Below are 25,290 nucleotides of genomic sequence, written 5' to 3' on the forward strand. Positions count from 1 at the left end.
TCCTTATTGCAACATAGTTTACTTTTAATCTTGGTTGGCAGAGGAGAGCCAACACTGACCTTCTAAAAAATGTGTTTCTCCAGGGTGCCTGGGTGGCTCAGTCAGTTAAGCATCTTGATTTCAGCTCAGGTCATGGTCTCAGGGTTGTGAGATAGAGCCCCATGTTGGTCTCCATGCTGAACGTGGAGTCTGCTTGAGATTCCCTACCTTCCTCTGCCCTACCCACTGCTCATGCTCTCCATCTAAATAAATGAGAAATCTAAAAAATAAAATGAAATAACTGTGCATCGCTTCACCCACAGAGTCATAGTAGTCTCTTCTCTGCCCTTCCAGGGAAAATAGATTAGAGATAGGGCACCTGGGTGGCTCAGTCAGTTAAGTGGCTGCCTTCAGCTCTGGTCATGATCTCAGGGTCCTGGGATCAAGTTCCTTGTGGGGGGGTCCCTGCTCAGTGGAGAGCCTGCTTCTCTCCTTCCCCCCCTCAATTGTGCTCTCTCTCAAATAAAATCTTCAAAAACCCCAAAGAGAATATAGATGTACGTCTGAGGAACATCTTCCTCACTTCAATAAATGTCATAATATGAAATCCCAGGAGGAATTGTGTACTCTTCCTTTACTCCAAACTACATATCCAGGAACTCCCAAATATGGGGAAGTGTAAGGTTCTGGTTTTCAAATTTAAGTGATCAATAAGATTAATAAATATTTCTATTGTGATGTAATGCTTCCTACCCATTTTAGAAATTAGATTGTCATCTGACTCACCCTAAATCTGACCTTCTCATTTGGGTCACGTTAAATGTTCAGAGCTGGGCTTTGAACCACACATTTCTGCTCTTCTGACTTAGATTTGTATGAATGAATGAATGGGGTAGTAAAGAAAATATTAGAACCAAGTGATAGGGTTGGCTCTACTGAGAAAACTGAAGGTGGGTAACAGATTGGAATGAAAGGAACACAATTTTATAGAGTAAATAGAGTGTTTTCCCAGGGTATAAGATCTGCATATAATGTAGTGATTTCTGTTGTCAAATATGTCTCGGGATCATGAGGAAGCTATGTGAATTGGTATAGGCTGTACGCCAAGGAGACTACGTCTTTGTCAGGCAGGGTCCAAATAAGGTTCTGTGGAATCTGAAGCTTATACAATTTAGATGGCTTTCCTTTAAAATAATACAAAATCAATCATGATAATGAATATTTATTTAGAATGATAACATATAACAAGTATTAAAATTATGACTACAACAGGCAAAAATTTCAAACAAATTATAATATATATGTGTGTGTCTGTATGTTTCTTTTCACAGAAACACCACTTATGAAGCTGTAAAATCTGAAATATGACAAAGTGACCATCCAAGGTGAAAGATATAATAGCTTTATTGCAAATCAAAACATCAAATTTGCAAATTTTACATAAACTTGCAGCCATGTGTACACAAAACAAAAACCCAAGAGTGACACTTGTCTCACTAAGTAACAATGCAGACAGTTTCATGTTAAGTCTTTAGCATTTATATTTATGTCAAGGTTTTAAAATAAAGTAGCTCCCCTAACATTTATTCTCACTGAAGTCTTGTTTCAAGTTAGAATAAACACTTCATTGGCTTCAAACATTAACTTTTAATTGTTTATTTTAAAACAGATTCAGATAATTGTCAACTTTGGCCAAATGGAGGCCTTATCTGTGACCCATTTCCAAATTCACAGATTCTGGTCCATCTACTCTTTCTAGTAGCCTGGAATGACTCACCAGTTGGCATTTATATTGTTGGAACCAATGTGAACTATTTTACAAATAAACCAGATGATAAAGATTGCTTGGTTTGAAACAAATGACTATGTATTCAGAGATACAAGACTCAGAACAAAGTGCTTGCATTTTCTATAGTTTATATCAAACTAGATAGCTCTTAAGCAATAGGCCTGGACTCATTCATCTAGAGTAGTCAACCGTGAATACAATGACTCTAGCTGCCTTCCACATATGGTCAGAAGGCTATATTAAGATACTGTCACTGTTACTAATGAAGACAGCCAAAAGCCTGTTTTAAGAAACCATTCAGCTACTGAATAACAGACACTCTCATAAATGGAATTTCAGGGAAACATAAAATGAGCAATCCTGTTAAAGGCTGCCAAAATTATTTTCTGCATGCTGAGATGTTATTCACACACATATAGACTGCATGCAGTTAATCTATTTACTTTATTTTTGAATTAGACTATTTTTTTTTTTTTGCAAAGGCAATTGCAGTTAGTTATAATATATAGCAAAGCATCTCTCTATCTTTGGTTCCATGTCTCAGAGTTATTTTTTTTCCAAAAATAAATAGGCATGGCAGGAAAAATAATTCAACTATCTTAAGAGAAAACCTAATATTTTATAAAAATTAAGCAAAAAATATATAAGTGATGTCCTTTAGACTATTTTCTAATTATCTCCCTTAATATCTAACACCAGTGCAATTTTAATATTAAACTGATTGTGCACACTGTATTTAACCATACAGCAGAGACACAAAAAATGTCAAAAAACAAAACAGTACTTTCCCGTAAAAATAATTTAGGAATTATGCATTCTAAAAATGTATGGGAAAGTAGAACTGCTGATATATGTTAATAAAACTGACTTTGAAGAAGCATAAGAAAAAGAAACAAAGATGTAGTAATACTCGCAAATCTTAAAGATGGCAAAAAAAAAAAAAAAAAGTGAACACAGTATCCAAACTCTCCCGTTTCTGGAAAATATATGTTAGAACTGTTCAGCGACTTTTTAAAGCTAGTATCTATGAAAGTTTCCTGTTATGGTCTGGACTCTCAAGAGATTTAATGAGCTTCATTTGTTAATGGTTTCCGTCTCTTTTCAAATAAGATTTTTGAATCAAATAATTCTCTTTCCCTACATCCTAGAGATGGTCCCTTTAGATACTTTGCTTCAGCTGCCTTATAATCTAATCCATCAACAGCAGAAATTGAACAAATGATTGCTTCTGGCAGAAGAACTTCCAGGATAAATTTAATTTTATCATCTCTTATCAGAGTCAGCATTTTTTCATCTATTTGTTTGTAGATTTCTTGTAAGTATTTCACAACCTCATCCAACTGATCTTCATCTTCAAAGTATGTTTCAATACAGGGAGTAAATCTATTTGAATTCAAAAATGACTTCAACCACCTGGACCCTTTTTTGCCTTTTAAAATGGCTAGAAGATGGTTCTCTGTTCCCTTTGCATTCACAATGAAATCCACTAGGTTCTTGTTGGCTCGGTCCCGAGCAGCCTTCATTCGGTCAGGAAGAATTTTCTGGAAGGACATTTTCTTGGTCTGGGAAGTGACAACCATCTGTTCTGCAGAATTCTCATTATGCAACTTTGGAAATAAGTTCCTAAAGGTGTCCTGTTTGATTACTTTTCTAAGTGGATAACTAATATCAGCAGCATAATATTCAAGAAAAGAACCGGCAAAAGAACCACAACCTAGTCTAACTCTGTAGTCACAAATCAGCGAGATGCACCAGTCAATACTTTCACTGTATTCCTCCCTGGCTTTATCCACTAGTGCTTGTTTCTCTTTACAATCAAATTTCTTTAATCTTCTAAAAGGCACCCTAATGCCTCTCTTTTCAGGATTCATGCTTGCCTCAACAAAAAGCACACTTGCTTTTCTCTCTTTTCTCCGGATGCTTTTCACCACTGCTGGCCAAAATGGGTATTTTTGATATTTAAACCAGACTATCATTCCTGTTTCAAATGAACGAGGTTCATAATTAAAAACAAAGCGTGGAAGTTCTTCATCTTCCTCATTGTCATCTAATATGGAAGCATCAATAGGATTTAGCTGCGCTGACTTATCAGAAGCTTGAAGTTCTTCCCCAAGTTCTTCAAAATCCAGTCTCTGAAGATTTCCTTCATTATTCCTAAGAAGGAGTGAGTAATCCAGGACACGGTTAGAGGCACTAAGTGAAACCTGACATTCCCATGAACAATGCCTGGGGGATGCCGCAGCACCTGCTTCTGATTCAACAGGTTGATTCTGGCTGGTACTTGAGCACGGATTTGAGGGACCCTCTCCTGGATCTTCAGTATTCTCTGAGAAGGTAGAGCATTCAGAGGAAACAGCCAGGGTCTCTGGGCAAATATCCTGTGCCTCCTCTTTCACAGCTTTGGGAACAATGAAGGTGTCTGATGACCAAGTTGGAGTGAACTTTTCATCTTTAACACATACGTCTTCTTCTTTGATTGTGGAATACAGAGGCATAACTGCCAAGATATCAATCTTTTTCTTGCTTTCTTTTTCATCCTCATCTTCTGAAAGTGAAGGAAAAGTTTCATACCAGCTGGAGTTTTCTGATGACTTTGTTTCCATTTCACTTGCAAGAGTATCAATGGTTGCATGCACCCGCGATTTATCATCACACAGGGAATCATTATTCTCTAAATTAGCTACTGACAGGGATGTTGCATTTTCACTTTCCTCAAGACACTTTGATAAGTCTCCATCTCCTTCATGCTTCCGATACTTCTTACGAGGGGGTGAATCAGAAAGATTTTGTAAATCATTTTGAGACAGAGTAGAGGTTGCTTCTTCATCTGAACTGCTTGCTTGACTCAAATCTGTTTTTTCATTCAGAATATCCAGTGCCGCTTTTAGTGACCTTTCATAGGCTGTTTCCTCTCTAGGTGGAGAACTGACTTCTGACTGTGCTTCTAGTGAGGAGACAAGGGCTTCAATTTGAGATTTATTTAGAATCTTTGTTTCTGTGCTTTCCACTTTAATTTTTTCATCCAGTGAGAGTATTTGAACTTCTAGGGAAAATGTCTTTTTTCTCTTGCTGTTTGATGACATCTCAGATCTAGATAAAACTTTTGCTGGCCATAACTGGTCTTTCCAATTGCACAGGACATACTCGGCATCCATTATGATTTAGTGTGTGCCAAAATGTTACTAGCAGAACTTGAGGTGTTTGGCTATTCTTGACACTATAAGGCAATTTCTACCAAAAGCTATACTCTGACCAAAGCCTCTTTTGTCCTAGAACTACAAAGGGTACACAGCTTGTGTGGCCTGTTCTTCTCCAGCTGAATTTCCCAAGGATGCGTGAACGCGTTGCTTGAATGGGACAATATGGAGGATACTAGAATATGGAAAAGGAAAAGAAGAAAAATATCAGCAAATAAAATTATTTTGCCAAAGTAGAAGTGAGCAGCTGCAAACAAAGATGAGGTAAAAGAAAGAACAAAGTTTGGTGAGGAGAAAAATGCAACATAATGTAAGCTGGGGGAATGAGAAGTGGAGAAATGGTTTTATAATATCTCAAATTCAAGAACATGCCCTTGTTATTGCACATTAATATTAAGGAGTAAATTTGTGTACATATTTCAGAGGTTAATGAGGCTGAAGTGGTGTGTCAGGGACTCTATGTTATTACATACCATGGGACTTTGGTGCCCCTTATATTATACCTAGGGCAAGGGGACTCTACACTACGATAAAATCTCATCTGTAATTTAGATATGTTTCTTTTTCTTCTTGTTCTTATTATTTTAAATTCTCTCTGTGTGATACTGTTAATCTGTTTGGTTCATGTTGAAATAATTGGTCTCAGGAATACTGTGAGGTGGGGAGAAGAGGGAAAAGAAGTAACAATTACCCTGTGTCTACTATGAGTCAGACCACAGAGCTTTGTTTGAATCCTCACATTGACCATTATGTGGATTTTTCCTTCTTTAAATATATAACTTTTTCAACAGAATTTTAATTACACTAGATATACTGTCTCATAGTTCAGAAATACAAAATATGTTTCATTGCTTTCCCTACTTCATAAAAATGGTTTGGAGAATTTCGGGAAACCTGGCAAGTGCCATCTTGTGACCAAAGCCAGAACTGCAGACTCCTCAAGAAGTACAGACAGTGCCGCAATCACTATCATATCCTTCTCTAGAGAGGGTGGGAATGACATTTAGCCAGCAAGGAACTGTGTTAGGCTTCTATAATTTTTTGTTCTAGGCCCAAGGGTTTTGTTCTGTAGGATTATAACAAGATTATAATGTCTTCAATTACAATATTTCTGGCTATAAAACATACAGAAGCTTATTAAAAACTGAAATGATACAAAAAGATATATGAAAAATAAAGTACAGCTCTATACAAATATTCACTAGGAATATTTTCTATCTTTACAGAATTTTTTATGTGTATAAATGAATGCATATCACTTCAAACCATCATTAGATCTCAATTAAGAGAAGAGTTTGAACATCATTCCACACAAAAAAGTATTTTCCACTTGATTTTGTATGAATTACTTTAAATGAGGCTTTTTCCCAGCTTTGCAACATTTTATCTCAATATATTTCCCTGATGATGTAAACCAAGTAAATGAATAAATATAATAATAACATCCTAACAGTATTTTAAATAGAGAGCTTGTCTCTCCAACCACACAGGTAAATCCATTAATACTGTGACAGACATGTTTTTCTCAGCCTTGTTCCAAGTCCAGTAGTAGCATACATACCTACCATTAACCTACATATTTCATTTTAAGAGAGCTCATATGATAAATACTATGTTATAATTTGCTTTGCTCACGTCATCCTATTTCTCAGACATTTCAAATCACTAGATGTAGAAGTTCATGTTTCTATTCCCCAGATACACAGTATTCTGTTGTATGATTAAATCAAGCTGGATAATCATTTTAAGAAGTGCTTATAGAAACAAACCACTCTTCCTCTCTGTCAGACCACAGCCCTGTTGACCACAGCCATACCTGTGGTCTGGAAGAATGAGTTGCAAGGAGGTCACGTGCAGGACTGTAGCAGACACAGCAGCCAGGTTACATGGCTTCTGATTAGGTCTAGAAAAATTTCCCCTATCAGCAAAAAAACAAGGTATGTTTGCATGTCTGCATGTGTCTATGAATTCTTATGTGTTTGAAACAAAATGGGTATGTTGTTTCAGCTTTATTTTTCTTTCATGATTATAAAAATTATCATGGGAAATCTACTCTAAAAATGCTGAAACAGACTGAAAAATAACATTAAAATAGTAACCTGGCCACCCAGAAATGCTAACATCTTTTATTTTCTCCCAAATTTTCTTCTACTCACACATATATACACGCATGGGTATGTGCAAATGTCTTCACTCATCTACATACATGTTCCCCTTTCCATACTCATGTGCAGATGACAAATACATAATCTCTCTATATGGCAATCTATTTAAAGTATTTTCCCCCAAGCTGTCAAATATTTTTATCTATCATGTTTTGTGTGTAGATTAATAAATACCTAAAAAGTTAAAGAATAACAGAATGTCTAATAATATAAACATGGACTATCAAGTCAATAAATTAACAATATAAACATGGAATATCAAGTCAGTAAATTAGCATGAACGGCTATGCAGCACAGAAGCCTTAATATAGAGACTGTAATCTGATCACCCCTTCTCTTACTGTGGACTTCTAAAGCATTGGGAGATAAAAAATTTCCAAAGGATCAATTCCTTCAAAACACCAGCAGTTCTCTCAAAAGCATATACCCTCCCCACCACTCTAAGACCACCCTCCCTATTTTCCTCATCTTTACTCCAGGGTCCTGAGAAGTCCCTAGAAAATAACTAGCTTTCAGACAGCCATTACCTTGAAGCTTCTTGTCAGCTGCAGACTGGTGAAATACAGCTCCTCCCCCAAGACTGGCCCGGCACAGCTTACTTCCAAGCTTCTCAAAGAATGCTCCGCCCCCTCCCTGTGATAGGAATGACAGAAGGCACCTCCCTGAATCAGAGAAGGGAGAATTGCCAAATTAAACTGCTGAAGTAGGAAAGGGTAGAAATTGTTTATTTTCCCAAAAAGTTTAAAGTCAAATGGCAAGTGTCCATTTAATTTCCATTCAAGTCTGAGGGTGTGTGATATTTTGATAAAAAGAGGTTAGCAACCACTTTGTTAAAAAACAAAAGACTAGTTTAAAATATTCCTAACATATTTTTTACCTTGCTTTTGCTGGCACCTTACCTTTACAGGTAAATTTTACAACCCAGCTGATAAACCTCCGTTAAGATAGCTCATTTAGATTGTGACTGGGAATGCACTAAAATAGTACATATTTTAGAGAGAATGGTTTCTTTACAATTTTTTTTTCAGTTTCTAGAACATGGCAAGTCTTTCCTTTTATTCAGTTCTTCTGCTAAGTGCTTTAGGAAAGTTTCATAGAATTCTTCACAAACATGGCTACTTTTGACTAAAGTCAGAAAAATGCCTGGTTTGGCAGGAAAGTACCCATTTTATATACCTTCATCAATAATTGGAAATTCCTTCTTATATTTTGTTGGTATTTTTCACTCAGGCTATTCAATGTGGGGATAACTAAATTTTCAAAATTTACATGTCTTTATTTATATGTCTGAAATGTATTTTGTAAATTTTGTTCATTAAAATTCTCCTGTGTTGAATTTAAATTATTCTGTCTTCTCATTTCACATGTTTGGAAAAAGAAACAAATGCAAATAAAGTACAGACATTACATCAAAACCCTAATTTCTTTCATTTGTCTATTTTCTATATTGCACATATATCAGGAAATGCTAATTTACTATTTTCCAAACAAAATGCAAAGGGGAAAAAAATTCCTTGGATTATATTTTGTATTTCACTGTTCTGTAGAAATAAGAGGAGAAGGATGATAACCAATAATAATAAAGCCTGTTATTACTACTATTATAATGAAGATAGATACTAATTATAGATCTAATAGTATCTAAACCTGTTCTTAACACTTGACACATTATCTCATTTAATAATTAGATAGTTATTTCATGGAAGAGAGTCCCGTAACCAATTCATTTTTGCCTAAGAACAGTAGTATTATTCATAATAATGACAAAGATTGTAGAAGCCAAAAGTGTTTCTAATCATGTGCCATATGCTCTGTCAGGATCTCTGTATACACCATCTCTGTTGATCCATGAACTCTTATTAAGTGGGTATTATGAGTATTCCCATTTCAGAGGTAAGGCTTTAGAGGTTAATGGACATTTACCAGCATATCTAGAGAGCATGTGGTGCACAGAACGTTAATCCAGGTACTTTGACTTCAGAATCCATGCTCTTAATCACTAAGATACACTGTACCTACCTCACTGCAAATAAAAACTGTCTGTAAATGTGCCTGGATGAATAGGTGAGTTAATTAATGAATTTGAAATGGTTATGTAATGGGAGTCATGGAACTTAAAACTCCGTACCTGGTTGTGCATCTAATTTAACATAAAATTATCTTATACAACCTAATATAATCATAAGAATGATTACCATCATGTTTGCTGAAGTCTATTGATTAGAAACAAGACACAGGATCTATCTACACTTCTCAAGAGGGGGAATTACAGAAGGAGGTGAGCCACTTTGGTTGTGTCTGCCACAATACTGTATGATTCCATTTATAGACATTTTCAAAAAGAGAAAAGTATAATGATGACCATATGATCATTGACTGTCAGGAATTACAGATGGGGGAGGGTGTGGCAATATACAAGAACAGCACAGAAAGTTGTGGGGTGATGAAACTCTTCTGTATTCTGACGGTGGTACTCATTATATGAATGAATCTATACATGTGTAAAATCCAAAGAAGTGTATACAAAGAAGTCATGTATTACATATGATACTATAAAATGATTTTAACTAATAATAATTTAAAAAAATAAATTTAAGTAGAAACATTTCATAAACATAATAAAATCCATTTATGAATATGCTTTAGAAACTATCTGCTTCTTTCTAAAGCATATTTAATAACAAAGAAAACAAAAATAACCCATACATAACATTATTAGAAAGTACCACTTCCACTTCCACTTAGGATATGAAAAAGCATAAGAGAATGTCACCCATAAATAAACAATGATAAAAATCTAGATAATCTACAAAACTGTAACATTCCTTGAGCCCATCAGAGAACTCTGGTAAACTGACTTACAGAGGGTGACAAGCCCCATTAAAGGACACATGTACTGCTTTACTTTTGGCAAAGCATGGGGCAGAGATGGCTGTCATGCAAGCAGGTAAAAAGAAATCAGCTGAAATTTTAATGAATTCTTAAATTCTTAATGGGCTAGTATAGTTTGGAATACCTGGCATCCCAGATACTTATACACTCACTCACTGCCAAGTTCTTTTTCAGTCCTTAACCAGAAACACATAACTAGGGCCAAAGCAGGAGATCAAAAAGATCCCATATCAGTGGTTGAGGTAGGTAGAGGGCAAAAAGCTATTGCTGGCAGACAGACACACAGCACCATACACTTATCCAAACCCTTCAATTATGAAAAGCAAAAGCCTTAAGTCACCAGAAGAGAAGCAAGAAACCTTTCCCTCCTGGGTACAGGTAAAAAGCCACTGCTTCTGGGGGAAGAGTAGAAGCAAAACCCATGTATCCAGGAAGGGAGAGACAGGAAACCTTCCTATCCCCAGGACAAAAGCAAAGATCCTTTGCTGCTGGATGGGTAGGGAGTGAAGTAGAAGTAAAAAACTTCTGCCCCATGCCCCATGCTAAAAGACCTCAAAAGAAATTTGGGGTAGCAATTCTCATATCAGACAAATTAGATTTTAAGCTAAAGACTGTAATTAGAAATACAGAAAGACACTATATCCTTCTTAAAGGGTCTATCCAACAAGAAGATCTAACACTTGTAAATGTCTATGCCCCCAACATGGGAGCAGTCAACTACATAAGCCAATGGTTAACAAAAATAAAGAGACATATTGATAAGAATACATTAATAGTAGGAGACTTCATCATGCCACTCTCAGCAATAGATCAACTAAGCAGAAAATCAACAAAGAAACAAGAGTTTTGAATGACACACTGCACCAGATGGACCTAATAGAAATATATAGAACATTCCACCCTCAAACAACAGAACACTCATTCTTCTCATGAGCAAATGAAACTTTCTCCAGAACAGACCACATACTGGGTCACAAATCAGTTCTCAACTGATACCAAAAGATTGAAATTATTCCCTGCATATTCTCAGACTACAATGTTTTGAAACTGGAACTCAATCACAAGAAAAAGTTTGGAAGAAATTCAAACACTTGGAAGCTGAAGACCATCCTGCTCAAGAATGTTTGGGTCAACCAGGAAATCAAAGAAGAACTTAAATAATTTGTAGAAACCAATGAGAATGAATGAAGACACATCAGTTCAAAACCTATAGGATATAGCAAAGGTGATCCTAAGAGGAAAATACATAGCCATCCAAGCCTCACTCAAAAAAAAAAGAAAGAAAAATTTTGAATACACAAACTCTCTTTACACCTTAAAGATCTGGAAAATCAACAAATTAAACCTAATCCATGGATGAGAAGGGAAATAATTAAGATTAGAGCAGAGATCAATGAATTAGAAACCAGAAATACAGTAGAAATCATCAACTAAACTAGAAGCTGGTTCTTTGAAAGAAGTAATAAGATTATAAACCACTGGCCAGACTTACCCAAAAGAAAAGAGAAAGGACCCATATTGATGAAATTATGGATGAAAGGGGAGAGATCACTACCAACACCAAGAAAATAAAAACAATTTTCAGAAATTATTATTGACAGCTATATGCCAATAAATTAAGCAACCTGGAAGAAATGGATACATTCCTGAAAACCTATAAACTACCAAGACTGAAACAAGAAGAAACTGATGATGTGAATAGACCAATAACCAGTAATGAGATTGAAGCACTGACCAAAAATCTCCCAAAACACAACAGCTCAGGACCTGATGGATTCCCTGGGGAATTCTACCAAACATTCGAAGAAGAAATAATACCTATTCTCCTGAAGCTGTTTCAAAAAATAGAATCAGAAGGAAAACCTCCAGACTCTTTTTATGAGGACAGCATTATCTTGATCCCAAAACCAGATAAAGACACCACCAAAAAGGAGAATTTCAGACCAATATCCCTGATGAATATGGATGCCAAGATTCTCAACAAGATCCTAGCTAATAGGATTCAACAGTACATTAAAAGGATTATCCACCACAACCACAACCAGGTGGGATTTATCCCTGGGATGCAAGGTTGGTTCAACATTTGCAAATCAATCAATGTGATAGAACACATAAGTAGGAGGAGATAAGAATCACATGGTCCCCTCAATTGATGCAGAAAAAGCATTTGACAAAATACAGCCTCTTTTCCTAAATAAAACTCTTCACAATATGTGGATAGAGGGAACATTCCTCAATTTCATAAAATCCATCTAAGAAAGACCCTGAGCAAATATAATTCTGAATGAGGAAAAGCTGAGAGCCTTTCCCTTAAGATCAGGAACATGACAAGGATGCCCACTCTTGACACTATTGTTCAACATAGTACTAGAAGGTCTAGCAACAGCAATCAGAGAACAAAAGAAATAAAAGGTATTCGAATTGTCAAGGAAGAGGTCAAACTCTCTCTCTTTGCAAATGACACAATACTTTATATGGAAAACCCAGAAGACTCTAACCCCAAATGGTTAGAACTCATACAGCAATTCAGAAATGTGACAGGATACAAAATCAGTGCACAGAAATAAGCTGTTTTCTTATATATCAACAATGTAACTGTACAAAGAGAGATTAGAGAATCAATCCCATTTACAATGGCACCAAAAACCATAAGATACCTTGGAATAAACCTAGCCAAAGGATCTATATTCTAGGAACGACAGAACACTCATGAAAGAAATTGAAGAAGACACAAAAAGGTGGGGAAACATTTCATGCTCATAGATTGGAAGAATAAACGCTGTTAAAATGTCTATGTTGCCCAGAGTAATCTATACTTTCAATGCCATCCTGATGAAAATACCAATGACATTTCTCAAAGTGCTGAAACAAACAATCCTAAAATTTTTATGGAACCAGAAAAGACCCTGAACCACCAAGGAAATGTTAAAAACAACAATGATAACAACAACAAGAAGAACAACAACACTGGGGGTATCTGTTGCTTAATTTCAAGCTCTATTACAAAGCTGTGATCATCAAGACAGCATGGTACTGGCACAAAAACAGACACATAGACCAATGGAACAGAATAGAAAGCCCAGACATGGTCCCCCAACTCTACTGTCAAATAATCTTCAACAAAGCAGGAAAAAATATCCAATGGAAAAAAAGAAAGTCTCTTCAGTAAATGGTGCTGGGAAAATTGGACAGCTATATACAGAGGAGTGAAACTCGATCATTCCCTCACACCACACACAAAGATAAACTCAAAATGGATGAAAGACCTCAATGTGAGAAAGGAATCCATCAAAACCCTAGAGGAGAACATAGGCAGTAGCCTCTTTGACATCAGCCACAGCAATTTCCTTCAACACATGTCTCCAAAGGCAAGGGAAACAAAAACAAAAATGAAACTTTGGGGACTTCATCAAGCTTCTGCACAGCAAAGGAAATAGTCAACAAAACAAAGAGGCAACCCACGGAATGGGAGAAGATATTTGTGAATGATACTGTAGATAAAGTGCTGATAGCCAAGATCTATAAAGAACTTCTCAAACTCAACACCCAAAAAACAAATAATCAAGTCAAGAAATGGGTAGAAGACATGAACAGACACTTCAGTGAAAACATACAAATGGCCAACAGACACATGAAAAAATGTTCAACATCATTAGCCACCAGGGAAATTTAAATCAAAACCACATTGAGATACCACCTTATACATGTCAGAATGGTAAAAAAAAATTGACAAAGCAAGAAACAATAAGGGTTGGAGAGGTTGTGGAGAAAGGGGGACCCTCTTACACTGTTGGTAGGAATGCAAGTTGGTACAGCCACTTCTGAAAACATTGTGGAGGATCCTCAAAATGTTAAAAATAGAGCTACCCTATGACACAGCAATTGCACTACTGGGTATTTACCCAAAAGATAAAGATGTAGTGAAAAGAAGGGCCACATGTACCCCAATGTCCATAGCAGCAATGTCCACAATAGCCCAACTATGGAAAGATCTGAGATGTCTATCAACAGACAAATGGATAAAGAAGATGTGGTCCATACACACAATGGAATATTATTCAGCCATCAGAAAGGATGAATACCCAACCTTTGCATCAACATGGATGGGACTAGAGGGGATTATGCTAAGTGAAATAAGTCAAGTACAGAAAGTCAATTATCATATAGTTTCACTTACTTGTGGAACATAAAGGAATAGCACAGAGGACATTAGGAGAAGGAAGGGAAAAATGAAGGGGGAGAAATCAGAGTGGGAATGAACCATGAGAGACTATGGACTCCAAGAAACAAACTGAGGGTTTTAGAGGGTAGGGGGTAGGGGGATGGTTGAGCCCAGTGATGGGTATTAAGGAGGGCACATATTGCATGGAGCACCAGGTGTTATACGGAAACAATGAAGCGTGGAACACTACATCCAAAACTAATAACATACTGTATGGTGACTAACAAAACATAATAACATAAATTAAAAACAAAACCTCTGCCCCTGAGGTGGGGTACAAAACCCTTAGTTAGGTTCAGGGTCCTACATGAATAAAAGCAGGGGTCAGCTACTGATGAGGAAGGGGCAAGATATATCTCTTGCCAAAGACCAACTCCAGGTACAAATCAGAGGTTAGCTAATAATAAAAAATTTAGCTAATAAGCTAAAATAATGTACCCTATGCAAGAGAGATGACAATAGTGAAAAAAGGTAAAGTAAAAAAAGAAGGATACAATCTACAATATATTTTGATATCAGCATTAACCTGATACCAAAACTGGAAAAAGAACCATAACAAGTAAACTGCAGATCCATATCTCTCATAAACAAACAAATGGATCCAATGATATTAGTTAGGTATAGAAATGATGTAGAAAATTATCTAGAAAAAGGCCAATTATATGGAAAAAGGATAATATATCATGACCAAATGGAGTTTATCCTGGGAATGTAAAGATAGTTATACATTTGCAAATCAATGTAATTTACCATATCCGTATTACAGACCAAAGGGGGAAAAGAAGATCATCTCAACTGATGCAGAAAAAGCATCTTATGTAATGCTATAGGCACTCATGATAAAAAAGCTCAAAAAACTGGGAATTAAAAGGATCTTTCTCAATATGATCAAGGATATCTATTAAAAAGCCTGAAGTTAACATCATACTTAATGATGATATATGGAAAGTTCTTCCCCTAACATCAGGAACAAGGAAAGGATGTATACTCTCACCAATACTATTCAACACTATATTGGAGATACTAGCCAATACAGTAATGCCTGAAAAGTAATTTAAGGGCATACATATTGGAAAGGAAGACATAAAACTGTCTTTATTTGCAAACATGATGATCCATGTAGACAACTCCCCCCCAAAGCTATTAGACCTAATAAGGTAGTTTATCAGTATCAGCAGATGTAAGGTCAATATAAAACAATTTATTTCTTTTAAAAAAAGATTTTATTTATTTATTTATTTGACAGACAGAGATCACAAGCAGGCAGAGAGAGAGAGGAGGGAGCAGGCTTCCCATTGAGCAGAGAGCCCGATGCAGGGCTCGATCCCAGGGCCCTGGGATCATGACCTGAGCCAAAGGCAGAGGCTTTAACCTACTGAGCCACCCAGGTGCCCCAATTTATTTCTATATAGTGACGTTTGGAAGTTTTTTTTTTTTAAGATTTTATTTATTTATTTGACAGAGAAAGACACAGCGAGAGAGGGAACACAAGCAACGGGAGTGGGAGAGGGAGAAGGAGGCTTGCCGCACAGTAGGGAGAATGATGCAGGGCTGGATCATGACCTGAGCCAAAGGCAGATGCTTAATGACTGAGCCACCCAGGCGCCCCTAAAGTTTGGAAGTTTTATGAAGTACCATTTATAATATCATAAAAAAACACTAGGAAATACTAAGGTAAGACAAATCTAACAAATATGTATACATTTGTATGCTGAAGACCTCAAAAAATTGATGAAAGATATCAAAGAAGACCTAAATAAATGAAGAAATATATCATGTTCACTGACTGACAGATTAACTATTTTTAGGATGTAACTTCCCTCCAAACATATCTGTTGAATCATTGCAATCTCAACCGAAATCTCAGAAGACTTTTTGAAGAAATTGAAAAGATATCTGTACAGTATACATGGAAAAATAATGGAACTAGAATAGGCAGACCACTTTTGGGATAGAAATACCAAAGTGGAAAATTCATGCTATCTGATTTTAAGACTACAGCTATCAAGGGGGCCTGGGTGGTTCAGTCAGTTAAGTATCTGACTCTTAATTTTGGCTCAGGTTGTGACCTCAGGGTCATGAGATTGAGCCCTGCATCAGGCTCTCCCCTGGGTGTGGAGCCTGCTTAAGATTCTCTCTCCCTTGGGGCGCCTGGGTGGCTCAGGTCATGATCTCAGGGTCTTGGGATCGAGCCCCGCATCGGGCTCCCTGCTCCGCAGGAAGCCTGCTTCCCTCTCTCTCTCTCTCTCTCTGCCTGCCTCTCTGCCTACTTGTGATCTCTGTCTGTCAAATAAATAAATAAAATCTTTAAAAAAAAAAATGATTCTCTCTCCCTCTCCCTCTGCTCTTCCCCTCCCCTAAAAAGTTGACTATAGCATTCAAGTACATTATTAGTTATCAATTATTAATCATTATAGTGTATTATATTATAAAATAGATTATATACTATAAAATAGATGTACAGATAAATAGAACACACATAGACCAGCAAATGTGGTCAATAGATTTTTGACAATGGTAATTAAAAGGAGAAATGGTCTTTTCAACAAATAGTGTTGGAAAAATTGGACATTATAGGTAAAAATATTCATCTTGGCCCCTTACCTAAGACCATATAAAAAAATTGATGAATTGGACTTGAAAACTTCTCTTAAAAATACAAAATGAAAATCCACAGGAGGTTATATTTGCAAAACACATATCTAATAAAGAACCTTTATCCAGAATATATATCCAGTAATAAGATTAACATCCCAGTAAAAAATGGACCCCCAATTTAAATCAAAATCAAAGAAGGTATATGAATATCAAATAAACACATTGAAAGATGCTCAACACTATTAATAATTAAGGATATGTAAGCAAAACCACAGTAAGACATCACTAACACTTTTATAAGAATGGCTTATATTAAAAAGAGAAAAAACCGGGGTGCCTGGGTGGCTCAGTGGGTTAAGCCTCTGCCTTTGGCTCAGGTTGTGATCTCAGGGTCCTGGGATCAAGCCCCACATTGGGGTCTCTGCTCAGTGGGAAGCCTGCTTCTCCATCTCTCTCTGCCTCCTCTCTGCCTACTTGTGATCTCTGTCTGTCAAATAAATAAATAAAATCTTAAAAAAAAAGAGAGAGAGAGAGAAAACCTGACAGTATCAACTGCTGGCAATGACGCAGAGCTACTAGAATGCATACACCGCTGATGAACATACAAGATCTCAGAGCTACTTTATAAAACAGTATGGCAGTTTCTAATATAGTTGGACATAGGCTTACCAGGTAATCCAGGAATTCCACTCCTGGGTATTTATCCAAGAGAAATAAAAATTTATGAACAGACATAGATCTGTTCTGGAATGTTTATAACAACTTTAATCATAATTACTAAAATTATAAATCTACTTATAAGTAGATACACAAATTGTAGAAAAACAGAATAACAAAGTACTGATACATACTTCAATATGGGTAAACACCAGAAACATCATGCTAAGTGAAAGAAACAAGATGTAAAAAACTATATATTATATGACTCCATGTATAAGATATTTTGGAAAATAAAAACCTGTAGGGACAAAAATTAGATCAGTGGTCATCAGGAATGAGGGTAAAAAGTACTGACTACAATGCGGCAAGAGGGAACATTTTGGAATTATATCTATAGCCTGATTCTATTGGTTATTACATGACTACAGACCTTTGACAAAACTCATCAAACTATACACCTAAAACAGTGAATTTAACTCCATGTAAATCATATCTCAATAAACCTGAGCCTTAACAAGGCATTCAAAATCAGAATATAACCAATATAAGAAGTTTGTATTTCACTGTGAGAATGATGGGAATACATATAAGAGTTTGATTTGTACTTTGGGTCACGAATACCAGCATAGATTGTGGGTACCACAAGATATGTATAAAAATATTTTCTGGAGGGTACAAAGAATATGTTAGAAATTTAATTTTTTAAATATCTTTAATTTTTGCTAACTTATATTTCTGAACTCACTTTAAAATACTGGGAAGTTACCTAAGACACATGACTTTTAATGCAGTTATGTATCTCTTTCTATAAATTTATATACTCACTAAATATCCCTTCATTAGAAGTTAGTTAACACAGGATAAATGTCAAGAATCCAGATGACATCAGCACCTTACAGTTTGTGAAGCTTATCCTCATTAGAAGAGCCTTTAACTACACTGAAGTTTTCACATGCCACTCAACTATGTGAATGGAAGGAAAGGAAGGAGTAGAAGCCTAAGTGTCATAATCTGGATATAGAGATATGGTTAAGAATTACGTCCCCAGTGGGGCACCTGGGTGGCTCAGTGGGTTAGGCCGCTGCCTTCGGCTCGGGTCATGGTCTCAGGGTCCTGGGATCGAGTCCCGCGTCGGACTCTCTGCTCAGCGGGGAGCCTGCTTCCTCCTCTCTCTCTCTCTCTGCCTGCCTCTCTGCCTGCTTGTGATCTCTCTCTCTGTCAAATAAATAAATAAATAAAAAAGAATTACGTCCCCAGTGAGAAAGTAGAAGCCAAGGGGAGAGAGAGTGTGGCTTGAGAATAAACAAATATCAATATCTTTAGTGTATAAGGTTCATATAAAAGAGTAGAAATTGTTCAGTTAGAACACTTGTAAAAACCATGAGGGAGCCATGAGCACTGGTAAAGCAAGGAATTATAGATAATTCATGGATATACAAAATATCGAATGACCCCTAAGGCATAGGCACAAACAAATAACAGAAACTGGTGATAAACAAAGTTAAAATCTTATTATTAATGTTCTTTGGCTGAACGTCAGCCCACCTGAAGAGGAAGAACATCAGAAGAAAGTTTGCTAAGAATGAATATGCCAGGTAAGAAAAAGGCTAGCCAGAGAATGAATCAAGGCCAGAGACAAAAAGATTTCATAATCTCTGGCCAAATGTATGTGAACAGACAGAGAGGCGAAAAAAGAAAAAAGTACCATCAGTGACCTAGAGATCACAAGAAGATAAAGCTGCCATGTCTGGAGATTTTGTATTCCCCAGGTAATGCTAATACCTACATGGTGCCAATGGCTGAAGCTGCTAGGAAATTAAGATTCAGAATGATGGAATGGAAAATATATTAAAAGAAATAAAATAAAGGTTGATGAGAATGTCACAACTTTATCATTAGAGCATGTAGTAAACAGAGCTTTACTACAATCTTCTTGGAATTAATAAAAAAAGGGACTGGTTAAAATCATTTGTAAATGTTCAGTAACAGTTGAAGTGCGAAGCAAGGAGTAGGTAAGAACATCAGAAAGGCAAAATAAAATTAGTTCAAAATGAATCACTGAAGATCTGAACATGTGTGTGATTGATTGGTATATCTGGATATAGACTAGAAATCAATCAGTGAACTCTGAATCATTTAGAAAAATCCTTAGGTCATTGGGCTGTGTCTGACTGCCCAGCTAACCACAAAAACTGTGATTTTAGAGGCCTCTATTGCCTCAGGGCTACAAATAATTTTTTTGCATTCAGTGCTTAAACCTCCTGAAAACTTGTGAGGAAGGCTAGTAATTGATTTTGAATGGGAGATAAGAAATATTCACATAAATGAGGGAGTAAGAAAATAGTCACTAAAGACAAGGTGAAGAGAAAAGAGAATAAGCAAAAGGATTTCTTCTGTCAAAGGAGAAGGAAGGTGGACAATGAAAATGGAGAAGACATACAAAAAGATGAATATATGCCTGGCACCAAAGAAATGTGGTTGGGGGAAAATATGTGAAAATTCAATGAATGAGAAGTAATTCTATAATGTCCTACTATGTAATACTTATTATAGCTATTACATAAAAGAAATGAATGAGGGTGTGTATGGTAGGAGATGGGGGTGTTGGGGAATGTGTCAGGGAGACCATTTCTATTATTGGATGTTTTGGTACGTTGGGGCCTCTTGAGGTTTATTCTAGGGTAATCTTAGCTTTTTAAAAAATGATTTATTTATTTACCTTATATATATAGACAGAGCACACAGCCAGGGTGGAGTCGCAGAGGGAGAGGGAGAGAAGCAGATGCCCGCTGAGCGGAGCCTGATGCAGGGCTTGGTTTCATGACCCAGAGATCACCACCCTAAGTCAATGACCTGAGCTGAAATCAAGAGTTGGATGCTTAACCAACTGAGCCACCCAGGTGCCCCTAGGGTAATCTTAACTTTTTAAAGCTGCCAGTGCTGCCCTATCTACCCAAGGCAATCAGACGTAGATACTGGGGTTTGTGTCTCCTGGATTCAGACAATAGCACAATGACCTCATCAAGAAGATGAGCTTAGAAGTTAGATATTTGGAATGGCTACCATAGCTACCTAGTGACTAGGGTAGTTTTCAAAGATTTCTTGAGAGTCAAGCAGTTGGCAGAAACCTGCAAGTCTTCCATAAGTAGATTTCCATTTATATAATTCCTTTCTAGAAGTTTAAGATAATTCTTTCCTAACACTAGAATATATGATTTAAAATTTAAAATGCTATGGCTCCCGAGCTAGGAAAAAAAAAAAAATTGTACTGCATATTCTCAACTTGGAACCATGTTTTAACATGAAATGGGAAGAGTCTTACCCAATGTCACGTGGATCGTAGAGGATCTGGTCCTGTGATCTGGCTGTCTTGATTGTCACTCCAGCTGCTTGTCCAGCAGAGCCTTCTCCCTGCTCAGTACTTCCGAGGTCACACTGCCTTTCTGGGGCACAATGGGCATCACATGCAGATTTCCCAGGTCACGTGTATCTTTGATATTAACCTAGACTGTCCCAAAGGAGACAGGGAATCAAACCAATTCAATGGAAAAGGTGGAAAGAAACTTCCCTACCAAAACTTCAGCATGAGGGTCATTCTGAAACACAGGAAATGAGGAAATTTCATCTACAATGTAGATGCCATGTTTATTACCTTTTTGGTTATTATTGAAATGTTATCTGTGATACAGTTGTTATTTGCTTCATGTTGATATCATCTTTATTAAGAAAAGGTAAGGTGAGGACAAAAGAGAAGAGAAATAACAATTGCCTTCTGTTTTCTATAGGCCGAATTCTATGTAGTTACTTTAAAAAATTGCTTTCATTTTGAGTTCTCCTATCAGTTCTCATGTGGGGCTTTTTCTTCTGGACACGCAGTTTTCTTCAACGAAGCTATAATCATACTCTACGTGCCGTTTCATAGTCTGGTAATACAAAATACATTTCATGTCTTTGTTTGCACACTCCATAAAAATAGTTGCTTGGAGAAAATTTGGAGAGTCTGGCAAGCGCCATCTTGTGACCAGTGCCAGAACTGCACTCTATTACTACCAGAACCTTCTTATGGAAGGGTGGGAACTACATGCTGCCAAGCCAGCAATTTTCTCAGGCTTCTAGAATATACCATGCTCAAATTTAGAGTTTTGTTATGCATTATGCAAAACATTGAATGCTATGTCTTTACTTCTAATGGGCTGATAAAAATTGCATAGTTACTGAAAACTGAAAAGATGATTTATAAAAAGAAAGTGTAATTCTAGAAAAATAATTAGTATTATTTTTTCCTGAATATTTTTTCATAATCTTTATTTCAGACCAGCTTTTCACCATGCTCAAGCACATGGTTTGAAAGTTTTCCCATATCAATAAGTATTTTCATTGATTATGAATGATTTTAAATGTAATTTCCCCCCTAATTTGTAACATTTTATCTCAAACTTTTTTCTGCTACTGTTAAAAAATGACTAAATATATATTAAGAATTATTTTTACATAAAGATAGTAAAGACTGTCTTATGCCTCCAACCACACAATCCCATTAGCAGGCAGCCTTATATTTTTTGGTGATTTTGTTAGACATAGAGCATTAAGGCAGTCTTTTATCTTTAAATGACATAATATAGTGCTTGCCATTCTACAATTTCCATTTTCACCTAATACTACTTCTCAGACATTTTTTTTTTTTTTACAAATCACTACATGTTGATACTTCATCTGTCAGCTATATAGCATTCAATTCTGTGGATGCACCTTGTCACATGATATTTTTAAAACTGCTAACAGAAATAAACCAAACCCCCTGAATAGACTTAAAAGATATAGAAAAATAGTTCTTGCTGACCACAGCCATACCTGTGGTCTGAAAGAATGAGTTGCAAGGAGGACACATGCAGGGCGGTAGCCAACAGAGCAACCCGGCTATGAGCTCGATCAGGTCCAGGAAAATTTCCACTATTGGCAGAAGACAAGAGGGGTATGTTTGCATGTCTGTCGTGTCTGTGAATGTTTATGTGTCTGAAACCAAACAGGTATACTGTTGCAGCGTCACTGTGCTCTTCTCATTATAAAAATAATCATGAAATAAAGCAATTCTAAAAATGCTAATCCAAATAAAAATGTATTTTGAAATCCTCAGTAATCTGAACACTTCAGAGATGCTGACTGTTAACACGGGAGTCTAGTTCTCTTTAAGGAAAATGCATATATTTTACACAAATGTTGTCGCTCAACAGCATATCTGAATCCCTCCCACATTCGTTCACATACATTTATATTTGTGTTTGTACTTGTCAATCACTTTTTATGCTTATATTTTTCTATTAGTTACTTTTTGTGTAGAATAATAAATGTTTACATCAAAACATAATACAATCTGTAACAAAAATAGAAACATGGAATGCCATGTAAAAATTAACATGAACAGCTTGCCTCACTGGTCTTAATTTAGAAGCTGTAATCTGATCACCCATTCTCACACTGTGGACTTCATAAAATATTGAGAAACTAAATTTTCATGGGATTGATTCTGTCACAGTAACAGCAATTCTCCCCAAACCATATTTATTCCATTCCCACCTTTCCCAGGCAATAACGTCTGTTGTCGGTTTTTTTTTTTTTTTCCACCATAACACAAAAGCCCGAAGAAATTCCCAGAAAATAACTAGCTTTAAGACAGCCATTACCTTGAAGCTTCTTGTCAGCTGCAGCCTCGTGAAACACAGCCCCTCCCCCAAGACTGGCCCGGCACAGCTCACTTCAAGCTTCTCAGAGAATGCTCCGCCCCCTCCCTGTGATGGGGAAAGTAGGGGGCCTTTCCCTCAATTAGAGGGAGGAGAATCGCCAAGTTAACTGAAATTCACTTAAAGGGGAAAAACGTTCATTTTTAAAAGACTTGAAAGTGAAATGGCAACATGTGTCTCTTTAATTTCCATTCAAACCACAGGGGTAAGGTGATTTCCTGAAAAGACTTAGCAAATCCCTTTATCACAATAAAATAAAGATCCAGTTAAAAATAGCTCTTGCATATTTTTCTTGCCTTTTCTGGCACCTTATTTCTACCAGATTTTAAGACCCAGCTGGTCATTGTCCATTAAAAAGACCTGTTAGATTCTTGTTTCTGATCGCCGTGAATGAATACATTAATTTGTGAAGAATTATATCTCTGTAATTTTATTTCTCTGGACCTGGGACATGGCATGTCTCATTTATCGTTCAGAATGTTTTCTAGTTTTTTCAAGTGCAGTCATTCCTTAGACATAAAACATCAAAATCTTTAAAGAAAAGAGATCTGTATCCGAATATACTGAAATAAAAAAAAAAACATGGAAAAAACAAAGTTGAAAACAGGATGATAAACTTCACAAAACCATTTTCAATTAAAAAAAACCTCTCATCTAAAGTAGAGCTTCCAAATTAGTAAGACCAAACAGCAGAATGGAAAAAAATAAGCAAAGGTATAAATAGGCAATTCACAATATTCTTTTTTTGAATATTTTATTTATTTCTGAGAGGGAGAGAGATGTTAAAAGGGAGAAGCAGGCTCCCTGCTCAGCAGGGACCCCGATGTGGAACTTGTTTCTGAGATTCCAGGATTATGATCTGAGCCAAGGCTGGTCGCTTAACCAACTGAGTCACCCAGGAGCTCAGCAATCTACAATATTCTGTGGGGGTAGTTCTACCCTGCTCCTATTTACTTCCTGTGAGCAAGCTCAAGTAATTTAACTACATGTTTCTCTCTCCTTTTTGTGCAGCTGCAAACCTCTAGGCTGTTGGGTAGATTTGTTTAAATGTGGTGTTATAAGGCTCACTTGATTCTCACAATAATCAATGCCCTGCAACTTATCTTGCCATTGTACAAGAGCTGATATTTGGGCTCCCACCTGAAACTTTACTGGTTTTATATCAATTTGTTCTGTGGAGAAAGGAAAGTGCTATTCAGTGGGGCTTCTCAAAACCCAATCAAAATAAAAATTAAAAGTAAATGATACATGAAGGATATTCACCTTCCCTAATAATCAAAGAAACGCAAATGTAAACAGCAATGAGATTTTTCTACCTAATTTCACTTACAAAGACACGAAGAAATGATACAATGGACAGTTGACCAGAAAATGAGGAAATGGGCACTTTGGCTCTTGGGCAAGGTCATGAAGCTGGGAAGAGGGCAAAACAATTAAAGCCAAAGTCTGTTTGACTCCCAAACAAAAGGATGTGTTCTTTCTCCACCAGTATTCACTGCCTCCTGGGCTTGGAATCCCGAGTCTTTGGCTGAACCAGAAATGATGTCATTTACCTTCAGATTGCGAGGAAATTGATAAATGTAACCCCAGAGTGAGCGTTGCTTAATTTCCTGTCAGTTCTGGGGAACACACTGGTGAACTACAACCACTTTCATAACTATCAGACTTATCTATGAACTCTCCATCTTTGATGTATATTCACACATCAACACAAATTTTAAAAAATATTTTTCTGCACTATGTTTTTGCACTGACCATATCTGCATGATAGCATTCACTTGGTTATGCGGTAGATGACATATCTCTTTTGTGTTGAAGGGCTTGGCAGTATCTTCCCCTGAAGATACAGCTATTCCAGGGCAGGGGCTGAAAAATCAGTCATTTATGTAGAGAAACGCCCCAGTTCATTCCATCCTTATTTACATTTGGCAACTCCTTGTTCTTGTGCTTTTCTTGTTTGCTACTTCTAATTCAATATGAGAAAATTGTTTCTCTATCTTCTTTCACTGAGCTTTTGTGTGCACAATACATTCCATAAAGTAAGACTTAA

The 25,290-nt window shown here is 36.5% G+C and overlaps 1 protein-coding gene across 10 annotated transcripts in view; it reads right to left on the bottom strand.

The window, feature by feature from the left end:
- Positions 1-1,365: 1,365 nt before the first annotated feature.
- PWWP3B (PWWP domain containing 3B) overlaps positions 1,366-25,290 on the bottom strand; it is a 28,933-nt gene continuing 5,008 nt past the window's right edge. For 2 of the 10 annotated variants that reach the window (XM_013049668.2, XM_013049667.2), the window contains exons 3-7: positions 23,184-23,359; positions 22,354-22,452; positions 20,825-21,010; positions 7,658-7,792; positions 1,366-5,140 (exon numbers count right to left, since the gene is read on the bottom strand). In XM_013049668.2, coding sequence (XP_012905122.1) covers positions 2,833-4,923 — 2,091 coding nt within the window. In that variant the 5' untranslated portion in view covers positions 4,924-5,140; positions 7,658-7,792; positions 20,825-21,010; positions 22,354-22,452; positions 23,184-23,359 and the 3' untranslated portion in view covers positions 1,366-2,832. The remainder of the gene's footprint in view (positions 5,141-7,657; positions 7,793-20,824; positions 21,011-22,353; positions 22,453-23,183; positions 23,360-25,290) is intronic. The other 8 variants (XM_013049672.2, XM_013049670.2, XM_013049669.2 and 5 more) reach the window with 8 other exon arrangements.

This window comes from Mustela putorius, unplaced genomic scaffold (assembly GCF_011764305.1).
Source record: "Mustela putorius furo isolate JIRA1106 unplaced genomic scaffold, ASM1176430v1.1 tig00003901_pilon_pilon_pilon, whole genome shotgun sequence".
NCBI lineage: Eukaryota > Metazoa > Chordata > Mammalia > Carnivora > Mustelidae > Mustela > Mustela putorius.